Below are 21119 nucleotides of genomic sequence, written 5' to 3' on the forward strand. Positions count from 1 at the left end.
CACCCTCAGCCCAGTGGAAAGAGCAGCTCTGCCCTGCGCAGTCCAGAGATGTCCTTTAGGGATCATTGCCTGGAGACTCCTTGCACTGGAAACATCCAAGATGGCCATTCCTGACTCAGCAAACACTCGCTCCAGTGTTTGCTGGCCTCTGCTCCTGGTTTTCCACTCCAGTTTCCCACTCCACTTCCCAAGCACGGCGGCTGTGTCGCGATGATCTCGCGGGATCCTGGGGTCACAGGAGCATCCCGGTGTGACCCTGTCCTTGCCTTCCAGTACCACATCAACAAGCTGTCCATCATGTCCTCGGAAAACCACCTGAACCACAGTGACAAGGACGTGGACGAGGTGGACGCCGCGCTCTCGGACCTGGAAATCACCCTGGAAGGTGGCAAGACGTCGACGATCCTGGTAAGGGCTGCAGGGAGTTTTTCCAGACATCCAACCTCCTTTATTTCCTTCCTCTCCCTTTTTTTTTTTTTTCCTAATTCTGATGAGAACGTTGCCCACACCCCAATAATATTTTCTTTAAAATACAGGGATTTTAGATACCAAGGGATAGCTCTACAAAGAGGGAATCCTGGGCAGCATCTGGAAAAGTCTTGGAGGAGCCAGGATCTTACTGATCCCCCCGTGCCCCAAGCCACCCTCCTGATGAAAGAATGGAAAACTAAATGGAAATGAAATTGATTTTTATCCTCACTACTGACTTTCCCGAATAACTGAGTTTTCCACACTGAGGTTCCTCTTCCACTGTTTCTAATTCACGTTTTACAGCACCTAAAGCAGCTGCTGGATTTTCAGAACTAATTTAGGCTTATGAAATCCTGTTTTTATTAGACTGGATTTTAGCCTAGGTCTGTATTTCAGAGCACTTGGGGATTTTTTTTCTCGATATGCTGTTTTAACACTGCTTTTCCACCTTTCAGAATATAAAGCCTGAAAATTAAAGTGCATTAAAAGGACTCAGTCCTGTCAGCCTTGGCCCAGCACAGCTTTTCCAGGCATTTTGCACATTTAAACCGTCTCTTTCCACCCCTAAAATCTCTGAAATTTTCCACTTTTCCACTTCACATAATTTTTTAAGTGTTTATGACAGGGCTTTTTGAAGCTACATCCATCCTTAGACGCTTTATTGGCATTAACAGCAGCAGAGCTTTGCCATATAAACCAGAAACAACAACAACTTTTTATCACCAAGACATATTTTCTAATCTCTTCCGCAAAACCAGATTTGAAACACATCACTGAGGAGCAGTCCCTGCCAGGCAGGAGCGAAGAGGACAATGATTCATCCGAAAAAACCCATCCCTTTCCGTAGGGCTTTGTAGCAGGAGCCACTTCCAGATGCATTCGAGTAATTGAATACGGATAATGGGCAATTACTGGATTGTTTGTTTAGATTCTGCATTTTTTTCCCTGTGCTATCTGTAAACAGTTTCTCGTTGCAGACTGAAAGTAAACTGTCCTGCTACTGGAAGCTCCTGGAGCAATCCTCCCTTTTCCTGTCCCTCGAAAACCCTTTTACTTCCAGCTCCTGGGAATTGCGAGTGCCACCCTTGTGCAAAAAAAGGGAATTTAAACTCAATATTTAAAAAAAATTTTGGGGGGGGGGGGAAATTCTTTCTAGACTTCAAAATCCCTTCCCCAGTCAGTTCTCTGTGGAGGTGCCTCTTTGCCTTTAGTTTGGAGCACCAGGAATAACTGAAGGGAGGAGAAAATGGCCTGTGCGAGCGCTGCTGCCGTGACCGCCGCTGACCCCGCGGCTGGGAATTGGCCCCGGCCGCAGCAGGAATTCCTCAAAGGAAAACAAAGCCTCGTCCTCTGCTTTCCAAACAGCAGAGCTGGGCCCTGGATTTTTCACCCCTTGCTTCTCCCAGGAAGTGGCTGAGGCTTTCTCAGCAGCAGTTTCACAACCCCTAAGCCCTGATGGGGCTCCCGGCTCCCTGCCCTGCACCACATCCCTTCCCTCCTGATCCCACTGCGCCAGCTGCGCTGGGGCAGGCGGGTGAGTGGGATCATCTTTGATTTCCAGGGTGACATCACTTCCATCCCAGAGCTCGCTGACTACATTAAAGTCTTCAAGTAAGTGCTGATGGGAAGAGCTGCTTGTGGAACTGGTAATGGCTGTGAATAATTCATGGTCCTGCCTCTTAATATCCTTTTGGTTTTTATCTCCTGGCCTTAAGATACTCAAAATATTCCATACCGAAGTTGATTCGTTCTCAAATACAAAATTCAAGGTGTTTTCCTGCTGTGGTGCATCCCAGAGCCAGCAGTGTGTGCTGGGATGTTTCTTTAACACATTTAATGCCCAGGAGAGAACAGACCATCCTAAAATGAGGAGCAAAACCTAAAAACCTCCCTCAAAGACCTCTCCTGGTCTGCAGGAGGCTGGAGGAATTCTGTCCAGCCGGGATCCCGGTCTCTCCATGCCAAAATGAGCAGGTTAAGTTGACTCTGCCCCTCTCCCAGCTTGCTCAGGATTTAGGGGTTTTTTTAGCTTGCTTTGACTCGGTTGGTGGTTCGTGGAAACCGGGAACGGCAGCGTCTGGACGTGGAGGAACATTTTTGGCAGCCACGACCGTCTTTTGCAATTTATTGCCTGCTGCAGTGAAAGTTCTGGAAGCTGGAAACACTGATGGGATTTCACAGCAGAGCTGTAGGATAGAGGGGGGGGGGGGGGAAAGCTATAGACAGTGAAGTAGCTCTGGAACAAGCCTTTATTTTATGAATTGTTTGGTTCTGGAGCCAGAACCTGGCACTCTCTGCTCGGAAAACTCCTTCTCCCTCTCCAAAGGCAAATTACCGAGGTCTCTGCCTCTGTCTGGGCTTGTGGTCTGCCTTAATTGGGGCGAAGTTTCAGGGCTGTGCCCAGCCCCTCAGTGGGTGTTTCTTCCCTCCCTTGAGCAGACAAACAAACAAAAAACTTGGTCTTCCCCTTGATCTGCTGATTTGCCAATCAAATTAGGCACGACTCTGGGAGCTAATTGCCTGTGAATTGGAGCACCAGGGGCTGGAGCAGCCAGAAGCTGCTGGTTCCTCACTCGAGTCAGGCCCTAAACCCTGGGGCTGGGATTTGAGGCTGTCAGATTGAACACAGAATTCCATTTGCTCCTAAAACCAGGGTGGTATTTTAGTGCCAGAAATCCAATGTAAATGGTGCAATGTTTGGAGTGGTCCCAGCTTTGGACATGCCTCTTGTCACACTTCAGCTGGGGAGGAGAATTGGGGAACAATGCATGTGCCTTGTATTCCATATATTTAACTCCTATAAATGTGTCCCTGTATGTGCCTGGTGTGGCTGTAGAGACTTGGAATGTTTCTCTCTCCCCTGCCAGCCAGGCTACTGCTCTTGCCAGCTGAAATCATAGAATTCCAGAATGTTTTGGGTTGGGATGGACTTCAAAGATCATCCAGTTCCACCCCCTGCCACAGGCGGGGACACCTTCCACTATCCCAGGTTGCTCCAAGCCCCATCCAACCTGGCCTTGGACACTTCCAGGGATCCAGGGGCAGCCACAGCTTCTCTGGGTACCCTGTGCCAGAGCCTCCCCACCCTCACAGCAAAGGATTTCTTCCCAATATCCAGTCTAAACTACTCTCAGCAGCTGTTTCTGACATGAAAATACAAGAGATGCATGAGAGGCTGCAGATCCAGCCTTAGAATAAGGTTTAGAAATCAGGGAAGGTTAAAATATTCCAATACTTGGAGTTCTGCGAAGGCCATGGGCTTGTGTTGGGATGAGCTCAGGGTCCCAGGTGCTTCACTTTGCAAGGCCATCAGTTCTCCTGCAGAATCGAACAAAACCCATGTTTTCCACAGAAACCTTTTGTGCTGTGGAGTGTTTAAAAAGAAAACAAGGGGTGCACTCAGGCGTGTGCGTGACTGACACGTCCTTGGAAGTGCTGCTTCCCCTCCGAGCCTGAGCAGAGTGGTTCCAGTTTCACCTGGTGGCTGGAGAGGCAGATTTTGCAGCGGTTCATGGGCACATCTGTTTTTGTAGCACAATCCTCCAACTCCCCCCACCTTGCCCCAAATGATCTCCGCGGAATTGAAGAGTCCAAACTTGCAATTGGAGCTCAGCTCCTTGAGCCAGCACTGAAGGGATGGCTGAGCCCCCAGGCCAGGGTGGGAATAACCCAGGCTGCTGACAGCAGCTTTCCAGGGCTGAAATGCTGAGCAAATACTGAGGTTTCCTGGGGAGCAGCTTGTTTTAGGAGCTCAGACCAAGTGAGATGTCCCTCCACATGTCCTGCAGGCCCAAGAAGCTGACGTTGAAAGGCTACAAGCCCTACTGGTGCACCTTCAAAGATACCTCCATCTCCTGCTATAAAAGCAAAGAGGAATCCAACGGGACTCCTGCTCACCAGATGAACCTGAGAGGTAAGAGAAGCACAAGGTGGGGGAAGAGAAACTGCTTTTTATTCCAGGAACAGGCTGCTCCTCCTGCATCTTGTTTTCCCACTGTTTTATCGCCTTGGAATTCCATCCCGGGGTTGGGTAAAGGTGTTTAAAGGAATGAGGTGGCTGGGTTTGATATCGTGGCACAGAGTTGGACTTGCAGACAGTGAAATATGTGTGATCCCTTGGGGAAGCACTGCCACCTCCCCAATAGCATGGAGAGAGAGCTTGGACAACCACAGAATGGTTTGGGTTGGAGGGGACCTTCCAAACCTTGCTCCAACCTTCCACCTGCCCTTCTCCTTTTTGTCACTTACCCAAAGGATTGCACTGACTCCCACAGCAGAAACTGGAAAGAACAGACCATCCTCTTCCTCTCCTGCCTTTATTTCTCCTCCTCTCCCCGGTGCTGGTTTGGAGCAGCCTCACTCAAGAGCTGAAATTCCTGTGGCTGCTGCCTGCGCTTATGTCAAGTGAAACATTCCTGCTCCTGCAGCCACGGAGCTGCAGCGAGCTCGTTTGTTCTCCCCGTGGAGGCAGGAGCAGGGTGGATGCCAGGCGACCTCAGGCTGCTGTGGGAGCGAGGCCTGGCCTGCAGGACCTTTCTGGGAGCTGTGACAAATCTGCTGTGACGGCACTTTGCAGAAATCTGGGAGGCGGCGTTGATGCCGTGGCAGGGTCGGTTCGTCGCCCCCCGTGCTCACACAACCACTTGGAATTCTCTCCAGGCACCCAGAGCGGGATGCTCACACCTCGCTGCTGCCTGTAGCAGCCAAAATCATGGAATCCCAGAATGGTTTGGGTTGGAAGGGACCTTAAAGCTCATCCAGTTCCACCTTGTTCCCATGGGCAGGGACACCTTCCACTGAACCGGGATGCTCCAAGCCCCACCCAGCCTGGCCTGGAACACTTCCATGGCATCCCATCATTCACAAATAACATAGAGGGGTTTCAGGGTGAGAGTCAACACCCATCCAGTCACCTTTTCCTATCCTTTCATGAAAATTCTGGGGTGTTTGCCAGCCACTGGATGCATTCCTGATTCCAGGCAGGATCCAGGAGTTCTGTGGGTGCTCATTCGCTTTGGCTTCATTGCTTTCAGATCAGGTCTTGCTTTTCTCCCCCATTTTCCTGACACTTGGAAAAAGGGACATCTGACAGGTTTTTTCTGTGCTGTGTGGAGTGCTTATCCCATCGGAGGTGTGGGACAAACCTTTGGCAGCACTGAGATGCCACCGGAGACCCTTGAGTCAGGGAATTTTGCTCTTTCTTTTCCTATTTTTGCTTTCTTTGCCACTTTTTAAATCATAGTTCCTCACATCCCTGTAAAATACCGGCTCCCTTCTTGCAGGATGTGAAGTTACCCCTGATGTGAACATCTCTGGTCAGAAGTTCAACATCAAACTCCTGATCCCAGTGGCAGAGGGGATGAACGAGATTTGGCTGCGCTGCGACAACGTAAGTTCATCTCTTGGGCTGGCCACCTCTTCGCCCACCATCAGCTCCTGCTCAGGTGCTGTTCTTTAAAAAGCAAATAGAAAATGCACTCACCTGTCTGATCTCAGCATTCCAAACGTGCTCCAAGTCTCCTGTGAGTTTGGAGCAGAAGATCAGCCTTGGCTTTGTTGTGTGGTTTTGGCCACGCGTTGGTTGGCTTTCTGCCCATCTTTGTGCACGTTGGAGTCTCCTGGGGCTGGGAGGGGAATGAAGCTCCCTGGGGTGTTTTTGGAGGGGTCTGGTGGTCCCCCCACGGCTGTGACAGACACGTGTCCCTGTTTTGGGGGGCAGGAGACGCAGTACGCCAGCTGGATGGCCGCCTGCCGCCTGGCCTCCAAGGGCAAGACCATGGCCGACAGCTCCTACGGCATGGAAGTGCAGAACATCCTGTCCTTCCTGAAAATGCAGCATTTGAACCCCGACCCGCAGCTGATCCCGGAGCAGATCAACACCGACATCAACCCCGAGTGTCTGGTGTCTCCTCGCTACCTGAAGAAGTACAAGAACAAGCAGGTAGGTGCTGCCCTTGTTGGCCTTGGTTGGACTGGACACGCGTCCCGGCGGTGGCTGGTGTTTAACACGGCGTGGTTTGGATGTTCTGGATGTCTTCACTCACTGGGATGCACGTGGTTACTAAAATGAGATGGGACTGAAGGGTGTGGTTTGGATCCAGCACCTGGGGATGGCACCCAGCACCGGGACTGTGCCGTGTGATGTGCATGGACACGGCGGGGAACCTTCGATTGTAAACGCATTTGAAATTGGTTGATGTTTATTTTAAACGCATTCTGGGAATGGTTTGGCCCCTGCTGATAATGGTTTGGCCCCAGCTGCCCCATCTCTCCCCGGTGCTGGGGTTAAAACCCCTTCCCCTGCACAGAATCCATGGAGAAATCCCCGGGATCAGCGGAGTTGCAGTTGCTTGCAGTGCTTTATCCACACTTGGCTGTAACACGGTTTGCATATTTCTCTCTCTGCTTTTCCACTGCTTCCAAATGCCAGTCCTCGGAACATTGCTTCGTTTTTGAGTTGCTGTGACTCGTGCTTGAACTCCATCCACGCTCCACCCGATCCCTGCCTGACAGGGCTGAACTGTTCCTCACTGGGGATAAATGCAGGATTCTCTCAAAGAGAATTATATGTCAGAACAGCAGCAAAAATAAGGAAAGCATTGCTCCGTGGCCTTCTGGTGACTTAAATCCTTCAGGCTGCTGGCTGGGGCTGGATATGATTTCTCCAAGCCCAGAAGAAGGCTGCAAGTCAGAGAAGCCGGAAAAATGTAACTTTTTATTGGCACAGCACGATGATTTCCTGGCAGTGGAGTTATATTTTATATAGCCCTTATTATTCTCCTGAATAAGCCTTTATATCCACTTGGATGGAGGAGAGGCTGCATAAATATACGATTTTAACATATATATATATAGATAGATAGATTTATATATTTATATATATATAATGTTTTCTAGGTTTCCGGTAAAACAGAGGCACCTGGGAAAATATTAGCTTGGAAAACTTGCTTACTGTGCAGGTATCCTGGTTATAAAACTAAAATCCATGGAATCGTGGGGATGGGCATGATGGGGATGATCCCAGTCAGGACGTGGCTGTGGTGTGGACACTGGCTCCCTCACAGACATCAGCTAAGCAGTGGATTTAGGATTTTCCTTGATGGCCAGAGGCAAAGCTTGGAGCAGCAGAGGATGTTTGCTGGGAGGAATGAGGGATGGAGGCTGCAGGAATGTCAGGAATTTGACCACAAGGGTCCTTCCGTGGCCCCAGCACAGGGAAGGAGGAGGAGGAGGGGGAGGAGGAGGTTGAGGAGCCCACAGGAGGTGCCAGAATGGGAATTGGCCGTGGGCCTTGCTGGAGGATTTGTGGAGGCGCTGGGTTCTCACCAGCCCCAAACCCACTGTTGGGGGTTTGTCTCCACATGCAGCAGTGGAGGGTTGGCAGGCTGGGTTTAGAAGCACCAAATCCTAAATTAAAAGAAATAGAAACCAACCCAGAATAAGGATTTTCAGAGCTCCCAGGTGCCCTGCCAGGGTTTGCTGTCAGAGCCAGCAAGGGCAAACACCTCCCTGGGAAGCCCAGCTGATGTTCCCTTCACCTGCTTGTTATCCCAAGCAGCATCCCAATCATTTCTCCACATATCCCAAATAGAAGGAGCTGCTGAGCTCACAGTGAGCTCATGAGCTTCCTCTTGAGCTTCCTCAGCCAGAGAGTGGCCTTGAGTTTGTGCAGAGACGTGGAGAGGAAAGTGAGGGTACAAATTCTCCTCTGAACTGGCAGCTTCATCCTCCCCTTCACCCCCCAGCAGGACCACAGAACCATGGAATATCCTGGGTGGGAAGGGTCCCACAGGGATCATCCAGGGCAGCTCCTGGCCCTGCACAGGCACCCCAACAACCCCACCCTGGGCATCCCTGGCAGCGCTGTCCAAATGCTCCTGGAGCTCTGGCAGCCTCGGGGCCGTGCCCATTCCCTGGGGAGCCTGGGCAGTGCCCAGCACCCTCTGGGGGAAGAGCCTTGTCCTGATATCCAACCTAAACCATCTCAGGACCAAAACCATCTCTCCACAACTCCAGGCCCAGCTGGGATCACTCCAGTGCTCCGGCAGGGCCGGCACGAGCGGTGAATCTCTGCTCGCTTGTCCCTGCTCACATTCCCTTTGGCTGCTTTTCCACCTAAGGAATTGTGCATGTGGTTTGTTTTGGTTTGGTTTGTTGTTTTGATTTTTTGCTTGAACTTTGGTTTGCAGTTAATTTACACTTTTTCTTTGCTTTGTTGCCATATTTCTGATTGCTTTTTTTTCTTTCTGCTTCCTTTTCTTTTTTTTTTTTTTTTTTTTTTTTTTCATTTCGCCTTGCCATCTTCAGCCAGGCTATGTAAGAGACTTGGTAAGTGACAGCAACAATAAAATTAAGATAAACTTAAAATAAACTTAATCTAGAACCCCTTTGGTTTAGAGAGCAGTGGTGAAAGCACTAACCAAACCTGCACCTTCCCCGTGACACTTGGGCCCTGCTTGGTTTTTATAATGGTCCCCAGTGATTTACGGGGCGAAACTGGAAACCCTACACCAGGAATTTGCCTTGTTGTTCACTCGCATCCTTAACGTTCCCGAGAGCATGAGTGGCTCTTTGCCTCCAGACAGCTCCAATCTAGATTTGCTTTCCTGTGTCTGGACATGGGAAGCTCCACATTTATCAGCTGTGGGCTCAGAGCAGTCGGAGCTGAAGTAAAACCTATGGGGAGGAATTCTCGATTCTCCGTGCTCGGATCTGCGGCGGCTCCCGAGCCGCTCCCGTGCGCGTGACAGCGGAGGCGGCACCGAGGTCCCCGTCCCCTAATCCCGCTGTGTCTCGCCGCCCGCAGATCACGGCGCGCATCCTGGAGGCTCACCAGAACGTGGCCCAGATGAGCCTCATCGAGGCCAAGATGCGCTTCATCCAAGCCTGGCAGTCGCTGCCAGAGTTCGGCATCACGCACTTCAACGCAAGGTGGGTGGGGCTGGGCTGGGGTGGGGTGTTTCCTTAATGGATACAGGGAGTGGGTTAAATATCCGGGAATCATCCTGGAATCATCATGGAATGGGTTGGGTTGTGTTGGACTGGAAGGGCCCTCAAAGACCATCTCATTCCAACCCCCTGCCGTGGGGAAGGACATCCTTGTGCGCATCCCTGGTTGGAGAAGTTGTGCTGGAGCTGAAATTAAAATCATGATTTATAAAAATGGTTTTACAAGTAAACTCAGCTGCTGGATTTCTGTGTATCACAGGCTTGTTTTTATCAATCCCTCTCCCAGGTTCCAGGGTGGGAAGAAGGATGAGCTGATTGGCATCGCCTACAACCGGCTGATCCGCATGGACGCCAGCACGGGCGACGCCGTCAAGACCTGGCGCTTCAGCAACATGAAACAGTGGAACGTGAACTGGGAGATTAAAATGGTGAGATGGTGCCTGACACCCCATCCCCTCCCCCTGCTCCTGGCAGTGAGACAGGCATCACTCCTGGAGTCCTGGAATCCCAAATGGGTTGGGTTGGAAGGGACCTTAAAGCTCTTCCAGTGCCACCCCCTGCCACGGGCAGGGACACTTCCCACTATCCCAGGCTGCTCCAAGCCCCGTCCAACCTGGCCTTGGACACTTCCAGGGATCCAGGGGCAGCCACAGCTGCTCTGGGCACCCTGTGCCAGGGCCTCCCCACCCACCCAGCCAGGAATTCCCAGTTCCCAATCTCCCATCCATCCCTGCCCTCTGGCACTGGGAAGCCATTCCCTGTGTCCTGTCCCTCCATCCTTTGTCCCCAGTCCCTCTCCAGCTCTCCTGGAGCCCCTTTAGGCACTGGTGGAGTTCTGTGTCACCCATACAAAAAAACCCTGAATCTTTCTCCACTGTAGCCAGGAATTACTTTCTCCATTCTCTGAACTCCACAGAGTTAAATGAAATGAAACCTCAGCACCGATGCTCAGGCTCCATCCTAACCCATAACATAAATATACAGGGCCTTATCCATACTAAAATTCCTTTCATTTGCTGTACAACTCAGACTTTCATGTAAATAGCAAAAAAACAAACCAGTACTTCCCCAGGTTCTGAGATGGGGTTTTCCCTTGCTGTTACATTTGGGTGCACAAATTTTTGGGCTCCTTTTTGGCAGAACACCCAATTAAAATTGCCAGGGATACGTGAGGGCTGTTCTCCTGCAGTCTGCAGCTCATTAAGAGTTGCTGGAAAAATTATTTAGCTTCCCCCTCTGCCTCAGAGTCATTGTTTTGAGTCAGTTGCAAGCCCTGATCTCCCAATTATCCAGCTTGGATACTCTGTTGGGAATCCCCATCCCTCCTGCAGCTGTCAGGGACGGGGGGACAAAAAGAGAATGGGCACCAATAAATAGATGGTCTGTTCAGTCACTCCAAAACGAGCTCCCCCAGCCCCCATAAAGTATTTCTGTGGACAAAATTCAATTTAGAAAACCAGGGAGGAGTGGAAGGAAAGCCCAGACTTCAACAGGTCTGTGCCCAGTCCCTGTTTCTCTGGAAACAGGGAAAATGTGGCCACGTCCTCACCATGGAGAGGTGGGAACAGGCTGAGTGATTGTTTCTGAGTCAGGGGGGATAAAAGGGGGTAATGGTAATTTAAATAAATAAATGAATGGATAAATAAATAGAAAATAATTTTAAAAGGCTATAAAAGGTACTTCAGTATCTAAATATTTGAATAAAAGTCACAGGATATTTAAAGGTGGAAGGAACTCAAAAGGATCATCAAGGCCAAAGCACCATTCACAGAATCACAGAGTGGTTTGGGTTGGGAGGAACCTTAAAGATCAACTCATTCCACCCCCTGCCATGGGCAGGGACACCTCCCACTGTCCCAGGCTGCTCCAAGCCCCAATGTCCAGCCTGGCCTTGGGCACTTCCAGGGATCCAGGGGCAGCCACAGCTGCTCTGGGCACCCTGTGCCAGGGCCTCCCCACCCTTCCAGGGAACAATTCCCAGTTCTCAATCTCCCATCCATCCCTGCCCTCTGGCAGTGGGAAGCCATTCCCTGTGTCCTGTCCCTCCAGGCCTTGTCCCCAGTCCCTCTCCAGCTCTCCTGGAGCCCCTTTAGGCCCTGCAAGGGGCTCGGAGCTCTCCCTGGAGCCTTCTCTTCTCCAGGTGAACACCCCCAGCTCTCCCAGCCTGGCTCCAGAGCAGAGGGGCTCCAGCCCTCGGCCTCCCCTGACCTCGCTCCTCCATTGGCATCACAGAATTTTGCTTAGGCAGTAGGAAATCATGTGAACACCCAGAAAAAGGAGGGAGAAGGGAAGAGAAGCCGTTCCCGTGGGCCGGGGCTGAGCTGTGTCTGCCCGTGCAGGTGACGGTGGAGTTCGCGGACGAGGTGCGGGTGTCGTTCATCTGCACGGAGGTGGATTGCAAGGTGGTGCACGAGTTCATCGGGGGCTACATCTTCCTGTCCACGCGGGCCAAGGACCAGAACGAGAGCCTGGACGAGGAGATGTTCTACAAACTGACCAGTGGCTGGGTGTGAGCCCCGCCGGCCGCGCCCCGCAGGACCCCCCGGCCATATTCATGTGTAACTTTCCAAAGCTGTCCTTTGAGATCATGCTGCTTAATAAAGTAAGCTTGAAATGTATCTTTTTTTTTTTTTAATAATTGGATTTTTGGTTGGGTTTTTTTTTGGTTTTTTTTTTTCGTTTTGTTTTGCATTACCAGACCAGTTAATCTGTGTGCACTAATGAGCACTTCTGTTAATTTGCTATAACCAGAGCGTGTCTGGGCAGGGTGACAGTGCCGATGAGCCAGACTCCGATGGGCAGATCAGGATAAAGATTTAACTGACTTAAAAAAGCCAATTTTTGAAGAGCCATCTTGTAAAGCCATCCAGGGCTAACCTATATGAAGTCTATTTATCATGTTTAATGCATGAGTGTTTTATTTCCCTTTTTTTGTGTTTTTATTCTGTACATTTGACCTGTTTGAAGTCGTCCTGCTCCCGAGCAGAGCTGCCATCTCTCCTCTCACACTACACCAGGACTCTGAAGGTGCCTGACATGACTTTGAGGATAGTTTTGTGTGGCCTCGAAGATGATCTTCTGTTAGTCTGTTATAGCTTGGTTTTATTTGTTTAACTTGCCTTTTGATAATCATTTATATTGTCTTTTTTTTTTAATTTTATTTGTACACCATATTGTATTATGACACTTTTAGTATTCACCAGCATAGTCACTGTTCTGCCTCTGATATGCAAATTTTTTCATTACGATATGAAGTAAAAGGTTTATGAAGTAAAGGTTTTTGTGTAACTAATGTAAAAAACCACAAATTTTATAAAGTTGTACAGTTTTTGTAACTAGTCTCACAAGCCAGCTAGGACATTGCATAGATCAGCAGTAACTGTAGGATGTCTGGAAGGGGTACGGGGACAAACCAAGGAATAAAAAAACCCACAAAAAATACAATTTCCAGTCCAGTAAATTTTGATCTAAGTTTAAGCTGTGCCACAACACCCTCAGTAGCTGATACCTGGGGCCAGGACCACCAGGTTCATTAAGCCATTCCCACATTAATGCTAACGAGGAGGGATCCCGTGCCCGCCTCATGCCGAGGAATAACCAGTGTTGCGTTCCCGTAGTCCGTGGTATCAAGACTATGTTCAAATACACTTTATTTTAAATAAAAGTCAAATCTTTTATTTAATGTTCAGCTGCCACTCCTGGTTTTTGGGGTCTAACTGTGCTGTGGAAAGGCCATAAACAACTCCTGTAGGATGATGGAGCCATCCCATGCCAGCCTTGGGCTCCCTCCTGCTGCCTTATCCCGAGTTTGCTGAAACAAATGCCACCAAAAGGCAAAGTTATAAAATTCTGGAATGGTTTGGGTTGGAAGGGACCTTAAAGCCCTTGTTCCACCCCCTGCCATGGGCAGGGACACCTTCCCCTATCCCAGGCTGCTCCAAGCCCCATCCAACCTTGCCTTGGACACTTCCAGGGATCTAGGGGCAGCCACAGCTTCTCTGGGCACCCTGTGCCAGGGCCTCACCGCCCTCCCAGGGAACAATTCCCAGTTCTCAATCTCCCATCCATCCCTGCCCTCTGGCCCTGGGAAGCCATTCCCTGTGTCCTGTCCCTCCATCCCTTGTCCCGAGTCCCTCTCCAGCTCTCTTGGAGTCCACTTTAGGTCCCCTGTAGATCCCACTCCCTGGCCGGGCAGTGGGGAAGCAGCCCGGGGATTCAGGGAATCACAGGATCTCGGCCAAACCCACCACTGGGGTGTCCCCAAGTGCCACATCCACAAAGCTTTTACATCCCTTCAGTGACTCCACTGCTTCCCTGGGCACCTGTTCCAGTGCCTAATCAAGGAATTTCCCCTGATATCCAATCAAAGCCTCCCCTGGCACAAATTCATCTCCCCATTTCTGCACTGAGCCTCACACCACGTGTCGCAGGACGGGCTGCACCCTTGCACCATAAAATCCCGGAGCAGGGGTGGCCCGGTGGGGCCGGGCGATTCCTCCCACTCCCGCGGGAGCGCAGCCGGGGCGGAGCAGCGCTCAGGACGTGCCAGGGATGCTCCCGGTCCTGCCCCACGCCCGCGGGCTCGTTCTTTGGGATGCAGCAAGTCCGGGCAGCTCCGAGCCACGCGAACGGAGGGCGGCGAGCACGCTCCTGGCAGGCAGCGCCAGGATCTCGGCTGGATGCAGGAGCGGGCGAGGCACGGCAGCAACACTGGAACAGCTCCAAAGCTGGGGTGTGATGGGGATGGCTCCCTGAAAAATATTTACCTCCTATTGCCCGGCCTGAGGTTAGGCAGGATGGGGAGGGGGAGAGGAAAGATGGGGGGAGAAGATGGATTAAGTGCCCTCGGTCCATCCGTCCCCAGCCACCTCCGCAGGGCTCGGCCTGGACGTGCAGCTGGGGGAGGCGAGGAGGCAGGAAACGCTGAGCAGAAAAGCAGAGGAGGTCGGGGAAGGGCCATGGGAAGGCAGAGGAACCACAGCCCTTCCCCACACAGCCCCCCCCCGAGGGTGGGAGCTGGGAGAAGCCGGGTGGGAAGCGGTGCTGGAAGGGGTCACAGGGGGTTCGAGGTGATCCAAAGGAGGCAACTGGGTTTTCTAGGATCCTTCCTAGATGAAAATTTCCGTTCTCCTTGGATGAAAAGATGCAAGCGGTAATGAGATGTCGGAGCGGAGGGGGGTAAAAAATTATGTGGTTTTCCCAAAATCTGGAGAAACACCAGATAAAATACGGTCCAGATGGGAATGGCCACACGCTGAGGATGGACGGGGGTGAGGAGGAAACGAGGGGAACACACTGGGAAAGGGATTAAGGAGGGAGGTGGCAAGAGCTGGAGCCTATGGGACAGGATGGATGATCCACCTCAAGGACAGGCAGCAGCAAGGAAAAGGAGGATCGTGGCTGTTTGCTCTGTGATCCTGAGCCAAAGGAAAACCAGGATGTGGTGGGCACAGAGGGTTTCCAGTTATGTGGAAATCACAGGCCAGGCGGGTTTGAGGTGTTTGGGCATTAAACCCAAGAGCAGAGGATGAGGAGGGTCTTGGCAAGACAGGGCACAGCCAAGCCCAGTTCCCACAGCTCCAGCTGTGGGAAGACACTGGAAGAAGACACGGAGATTTATTTTGCTGACACAAGGAAATCTGGCTGTGGTTGTTTCTTTCGGGTAATCAAAGGAGTAATCCAAATTAAAACCCAAACCAAACCCCAGGAGAAGGCAGCCCGTGGGTGTCCCCAGCCCCCGGGGGTGATTCAGCAGCGGGGAGGAAGAGCTGTGACGCCGGGCATCCACAAACCGGTAGCTGCACTTGGGAAAAAGGAATTCTTTCCAACTTCCAGTGATAAGCACACGATGGGGAGGGAGATTCAAAGCCGACAAGGCTGCTCAAACCCCTGTTTAACAAAATAAGTGGCAGAGATGCCTGAAAATGGGACAACTCCAACCCTCCAACAGCAGCAGGGCCGGGGGATGATGTTTCCTCCCTTGCTGACCCCGCTCCAGGACCTTGAGGAAGGGAAAAGGAAAAAATAAATCACTTTTTGGCAAGGTACTGATGCAAACCGGCTGCCAGGGTGAAAATGCACCTCTCCGAATGCAGCAGGGGATTTGGATGCCTGTGTGAACCAGGCATGGCCTGGGGGGGTCGGCTGGGATTCCGACGGCGTTTTAAGCCCCAAGTAATTTAATACCGTGCAGATGGGCGAGTCCCGGAGCGGGTTTGGAGAGGGATCGGCGAAGTTTGCAATGGGGGAGAGGTCTGAAGACACACAGATATTTTAAAACGTAGCAGAAAAGAAATATCTCCCCAGCAGGGCTGTCCCCTGCAGCAGGGAGGGGGTGGGAGCTGGGTACGGGGACATCCTGCGGACAGGAATTGGTGGAAAAGGGACATTTGGGGAAGCTGCTGGTTTGTGGGGAGGGGGAGGGAGCAACCACTCCCCACCCTAGGAGATTTTCAAGGTTAAGTGGATGGGGCCTGGAGCAACCTGGGATAGTGGAGGGCGCTCCTGCCCATGGCAGGGGGTGGAACGAGATGATCTTTAAGGTCCTTTGCAACCCAAAGCATTCCATGACTCTGTGATTCTCTAACACAAACGGATCCCCGAGCACTCCAAGAGGAGCTGGGTTATTCCCTACACCCAGGACATGTGGGTTTCCAAAAGCCCTCCTGCCATGGGATGGCCACCCCAGGGGCTTTCCTGTGGTGGGCAGGAGCTGAAAAAAGCTCCTTAAATTAATCCGTAGTAAACCCAAGCTGGGTGAGTCACGTCAGTGTCTCGGGAAGCACATTGGAGACTTTCCAGCCTTCAGGCCGGGAAGGGGCTCCTGGGTGGCCAGCACCACTTCCCTGGCTGTGTGCAAAGACATCTCCCAAATCCCTGGTGCTCACACCAAGGGGGAATGCGAGAGCTTTATCCAGCCTTGCCCTGCCTTGTCTGACCCCTCCAAGCTCCTCTCTGGGTTGAGATCCCAGGGCTGGGATCAGCAGCACCTTTCACCCTGACCTGCCCCACGGAGGGACCCTCTGAGGGCACTCAGGACCACCAGGGATTTTCCTGGAATTGATTAGGGATGCAGGAAACCCAGACCTGGTGTCGCCAGAGCCAGGACCCAGCACAGAGCTGAAACCACACGCGGATGTGGATGCGCCGGGTTCCGTCTGGCTCAGACAACCCTCACTTCCCAGGTGTATTATCCCTCATCTCCGATGCAGGAAGGGATGGTGAGGATCCAAAGCCCTCCAGAGTGACGGCACCAGGAGCGGTTTAATGGGCCTAATTAAATTCAGACAGATCGGTGACAGCGCTCGTGGGGCTCCAAACCTTTCTGGAGACCAGCGGGGGTTTTATTTGTTTGCTTTCAGCCTCACAAGAGCCCCAGGTGCTTCGATTTGCAGCCCTGAGGCACTAAAGAGATAAAAGATCCATAAATATCTGCTGGATGTTATAGATCTGAAACAAATAAAGTGCCCCCCTGCTTACAGCTCTTCCCGTAAGCACCAGTGCAATGCGGCCCCTGTGCCTGCTCCCGTTTCCATCGGCATCCCAGCCTTCCCTTTGAAATCCCCTGCATCCCTCCAGCTGTTCCACATATTTCAGCCTTGAGTCTCCCCCCAGAAACTGCTCCTTTGGTTTCCCTTAAGCTCTCCCGTCTGCTTTGCATAATTCCAGGATGCAAACGGGGACTTTTCCCAAGCTGAAGGTCTGCTATCCCTCGGGATGCAAACCTGGATCTTCCCCATGTGGGAGCTGAGGACAGCCCTGCTGATGGGCTGTGGGGGGAGAGGATGGGAAACTCCAGTTTAAGAAGAACTTGAAATCCCAACATGCCAAATTCATCCCAGAAAAGCTGCCAGGGAGCTCACATCAGTATGATCAGCATTTGATCTGATCCAAGGAAGAGGCTGCACTTCAGGAGTTTTTCTTTTTTCGGTTTGACACAGGAGCAGCAAAATATTTCCCAAATTCCCAAGTGACTCAGAAAGGCCAATCCCATATTTCACAGTGGCTCAAATATGCAGGAACCTGTCAGATACTGAAATCATTCAGAAAACTTTCCCTTTGATCCGCAGCTAAGACAAAGAGCGGGTAACAGAGCTCCCTTGTGCTGTCAGCTCCTGGTGAAGCCACAGATTCCCAGCTGGTGGGAAGCCTCTGCTTGGAAAAGTCCCACTCCCCCTCCTCTGAGAATGCAGCAGTTTGAGCAAATAAAGCATTTGCTCTGGGTTTTATTTTTGGCTTTTGGTCAACAGCTGGTCACTCCCTAATGAGCGAGCTGGGCTTTGATTTCCTGCCTGGAGAAGAGGGTGAGAAATGGGAGAGGATCTGGGTTAGAAATTTGACTCACACCAGTGATCCCAGCTGGGATTTACTCCCTTTAGTCCTTTGCCTGGGGACATGTCCCAAAGAGAAGCACTGGAACAGCTCAGGAACAGGCATTGAGGGCCACAGGGGAACTGCAGGGGTGCCCAGGGGAAATGGAGCTCCCTGATCCCAGGCTGTCCAAGGGAAGGCACCACACTGCCCTCCAAACTGGGCTTGGAATGGGATGACAGTGGCTCTCGTGTTCCTCTTGTGCAATTCCTTCATCATCATCATCATAAAATCCCAGAATGGTTTGGCTTGGAAGGGGCCTTAAATCCCATCTCATTCCAACCCCCTGCCATGGGCAGGGACACCTTCCACTGTCCCAGGCTGCTCCAAGCCCTGTCTGACCTGGCCTTGAACACTTCCAGGGATCCAGGGGCAGCCACAGCTTCTCTGGGCACCCTGTGCCAGGGCCTCCCCTCCCTCACAGGGAAGAATTTCTTCCCAATATTCCATCTAAATTTGCCCTCTTTTCCACACCTTCTTTTGTTTCAGAGCACTTGAGCCCACTGAGCTCAGGTTTGAGCTCTACCCCACCAGTGGGAGACGGGATGCTGGTCCCAATGGAATGAGCCCATCTAATTCCTGCTCACCCAGGCAGCAGGGATGGCCAAACCTCACCTGGGACACTTGGGAAAAAACAGGTTCCTGGTATCCCTGATGGCTCTCAGCAGGTTTAGGCAGGAGGGCAAAGAGCTGCCTAGGAGACCCTGAGGAAAGAGTTTTGTGAGTTTTGCTTTTGCTCTGATGAGGCAGCGAGGGCGAGGAGAGCTCTTGGGAATGGCAAACCTGGGAAGAAGCCTGCCCATCCTTCCAGAGGGACAGGGCTACCCCGAGGCCACCTCCAGCCCCCATCCATGCTGGGTCCCACCCTGGGTGGCCCTCTGGAGGGACCACATCTGATTCACATCATCTCCCAGCTGAAAATCATGTGTCAGGCACTTCCAAGGATGCAGCCTCACAGCCAGGGGCTCCCTGGAACTCAGGACGAGCCGCAGGGCCTGGCTGACGGCCGTGGGCAGCTGCTTTATCTCCTGAGTGCTTCTCCCCTTCCCATAAACAGGAGAAGAGGGTGGGAACGTGTCTGAGACAGACAGGGAAATGACGGCAGGGAGCGAGAGGGGTGTAAATCTTGCAAAGCACTGAAGGGCTGGATCCTGGAAAAGAACTGGAGTGAGAACAGGGAATGTCATTGGTGGGGGAATGTGGAGGAGTCAAAGAGCCAGGATGCCCCCACAAGGATGGATGTGCCCCTGGCACAGCGTGGGGCACAGGGCAGAGCCCAGCCCCAGCTGCTCCCCCAGCATCCACGTTGTCCCAGACGTCCAGAGGGGCTGGGAATGAGAGCACCTGGAACCTACAAGTCCCAAATTGTCCTTCAAGCCCTCTGTGACCAAGTCAATCCAAACGATGCTGTTAATCAGGCAGAGTTTAGAAACAACCCTGTGGGATTTCCTGCCTCCTCTTCCTCCCCTCCAACTGTGCCACAAGGTAAGAGAAAGGAGGGAAAGCTCATAAAGCAGAATTAAGGGAAGATGCTCCATAGAGCCTGCAGTACATCCCTGATGAATCATTTTCCTTTCATTCTGAGGGACCCCCATCCTCCCCTTGCCCACACACCCCCAAAGCACAGCTCACCTTTCCCATCCCACGCATGCAACACGTGCAAGCTCTCCAAGGTACTCTGGGCTTCATCAAATTCAGATCTCTCAGTTCCAGGGAAGCACCCGGGCAGTGGGGCTGCGGGCAGTGGCGGGGATCTCATTGTCTGCACGGCTGCAGGAGCAGATCCAGACACGGAAGAAGCTGAAATCTGGTGTGTAATAACTCCACCTAGAGGGAAAAGGGACGGCCCGGAGAGAAGGGCCACGGGTGAGCACAGCAGGGCTGAGCACATTCCCGATCCTGGCACCGAGGAGGGATCGCTGCCTGGACACAGGGATGGCCACCGGGACACCAGCGGCATGATCACAGAACTGTGGCATCACAGAATGGGTTGGGTTGGAAGGGACCTTAAAGCCCATCTCATTCCACCCCTGCCATGGGCAGGGACACCTTCCATTATCCCAGGTTGCTCCCTGTCCAAGCTGGCCTGGAGCACTTCCAGGGATGAGGCAGCCCCAGCTTCTCGGGGCAACTTATGCCAGGGCCTCCCCACCCTCACAGGGAAGAAGTCCTTCCTAATCTCTGATCTAAACCTTCCCTTGTTCAGTTTAAATGCTCCAACCCTTGGGTGTATCTGAGACCATCAGTTCCCATGGCTGGCTCAGATCCCAAAGCCCACCTGTCCCCTTCCACCCCCAGGAACAGCTGCCCCTCGCTGGTCTCACACACAGGATTCTTCAAGTCCTTCACTTGGGACACTTAAATATATCCCTTAAATAAATCCCCCAATGCCCATGGAACAGGAGGGCAAGAGATCAGGGCTGTACTTCCTTTGGAGAAGCTTCCTGAATTTAATGGAGCTCATGGAAATACAACCTTTGGGAAACACAGCTCCTTAAGTGTCCCACTGAGGGGACATCAGGTGACAGCGTGTCTGCAGAGACAGTCACTGGGCAAACACCATCTTGGTGCCACCTTGGTGGAAGGGAAAAAGGTAAAAGCTGCTATTTACTCACTAATCCATCCAGGAAAACTCACTAATCCATTCCAGGCTTATGGAATCCACAGCGTGCTCATTTCATACGGGAAGATCCATCATCCCGAGCGCTCTGCCTGTGGCAGATGAGAAAATGCCCTTTTACCTTCAGGGACCCCAAATCTCTGGAGTCACCTGCAATGTGCACACCCCTGGATCAGATTTGGGTTTCATCCCCCATTTCTCACCCTGAAGCCACATTCGTGCTGGATCTGATCCCAGCTCCAGTTTTTTGGGATGAGCTGATGTCATTTTACTTCCCATAAAACAGCCACATCCAAAGGAGGGTGAGAGCCATAATTAAATTTCTTGTTGGAGCTTTTTTTGTGTATTTTAAAAAATAGACAAAAATACACGAGCCTTTACTGAGCTGGGATATTGGAGCATTAATAAGGTGGGATGTTGTCAGCCTTAGGCAGGGATTTTCTCCATTAAAAAACTGGTTTTGGGACATGAGCAGGAAAGATGGGAAAACCTGAAGACACCGAACATTTCCAGCCTCCATGGATGGCAGCCTGGGGCTGCAACACCCCTGTGGCTCCAAACACTTTCTGGGCAGTTAAATTACATTTGGCTGCTTGGTTAAAGATGGGATAATTATTTCCAGCGAGGCAGACACGGTCCAGATGCACTTCTCCTTCCATAACTGCACTAATGCTATCCCAAACCCCAAGGAAATGCCATTTCCCAGTCC

The 21119-nt window shown here is 51.8% G+C and overlaps 1 protein-coding gene across 4 annotated transcripts in view; it reads left to right on the forward strand.

The window, feature by feature from the left end:
• The window catches only part of FERMT2 (FERM domain containing kindlin 2), a 49855-nt gene extending 36753 nt beyond the window's left edge, over positions 1–13102 (forward strand). For 2 of the 4 annotated variants that reach the window (XM_042047268.1, XM_042047270.1), the window contains 9 exons: positions 274–408; positions 2033–2082; positions 4260–4384; positions 5754–5860; positions 6191–6412; positions 8779–8799; positions 9278–9402; positions 9707–9848; positions 11760–13102. In XM_042047268.1, coding sequence (XP_041903202.1) covers positions 274–408; positions 2033–2082; positions 4260–4384; positions 5754–5860; positions 6191–6412; positions 8779–8799; positions 9278–9402; positions 9707–9848; positions 11760–11933 — 1101 coding nt within the window. In that variant the 3' untranslated portion in view covers positions 11934–13102. The remainder of the gene's footprint in view (positions 1–273; positions 409–2032; positions 2083–4259; positions 4385–5753; positions 5861–6190; positions 6413–8778; positions 8800–9277; positions 9403–9706; positions 9849–11759) is intronic. The other 2 variants (XM_042047269.1, XM_042047271.1) reach the window with 1 other exon arrangement.
• The last annotated feature ends 8017 nt before the right edge of the window (positions 13103–21119 follow it).

The sequence above is a fragment of the Corvus kubaryi genome, unplaced genomic scaffold, assembly GCF_017639235.1.
Source record: "Corvus kubaryi isolate FWS band 111438036 unplaced genomic scaffold, C.kubaryi_AGA036_p1.0 66, whole genome shotgun sequence".
NCBI lineage: Eukaryota > Metazoa > Chordata > Aves > Passeriformes > Corvidae > Corvus > Corvus kubaryi.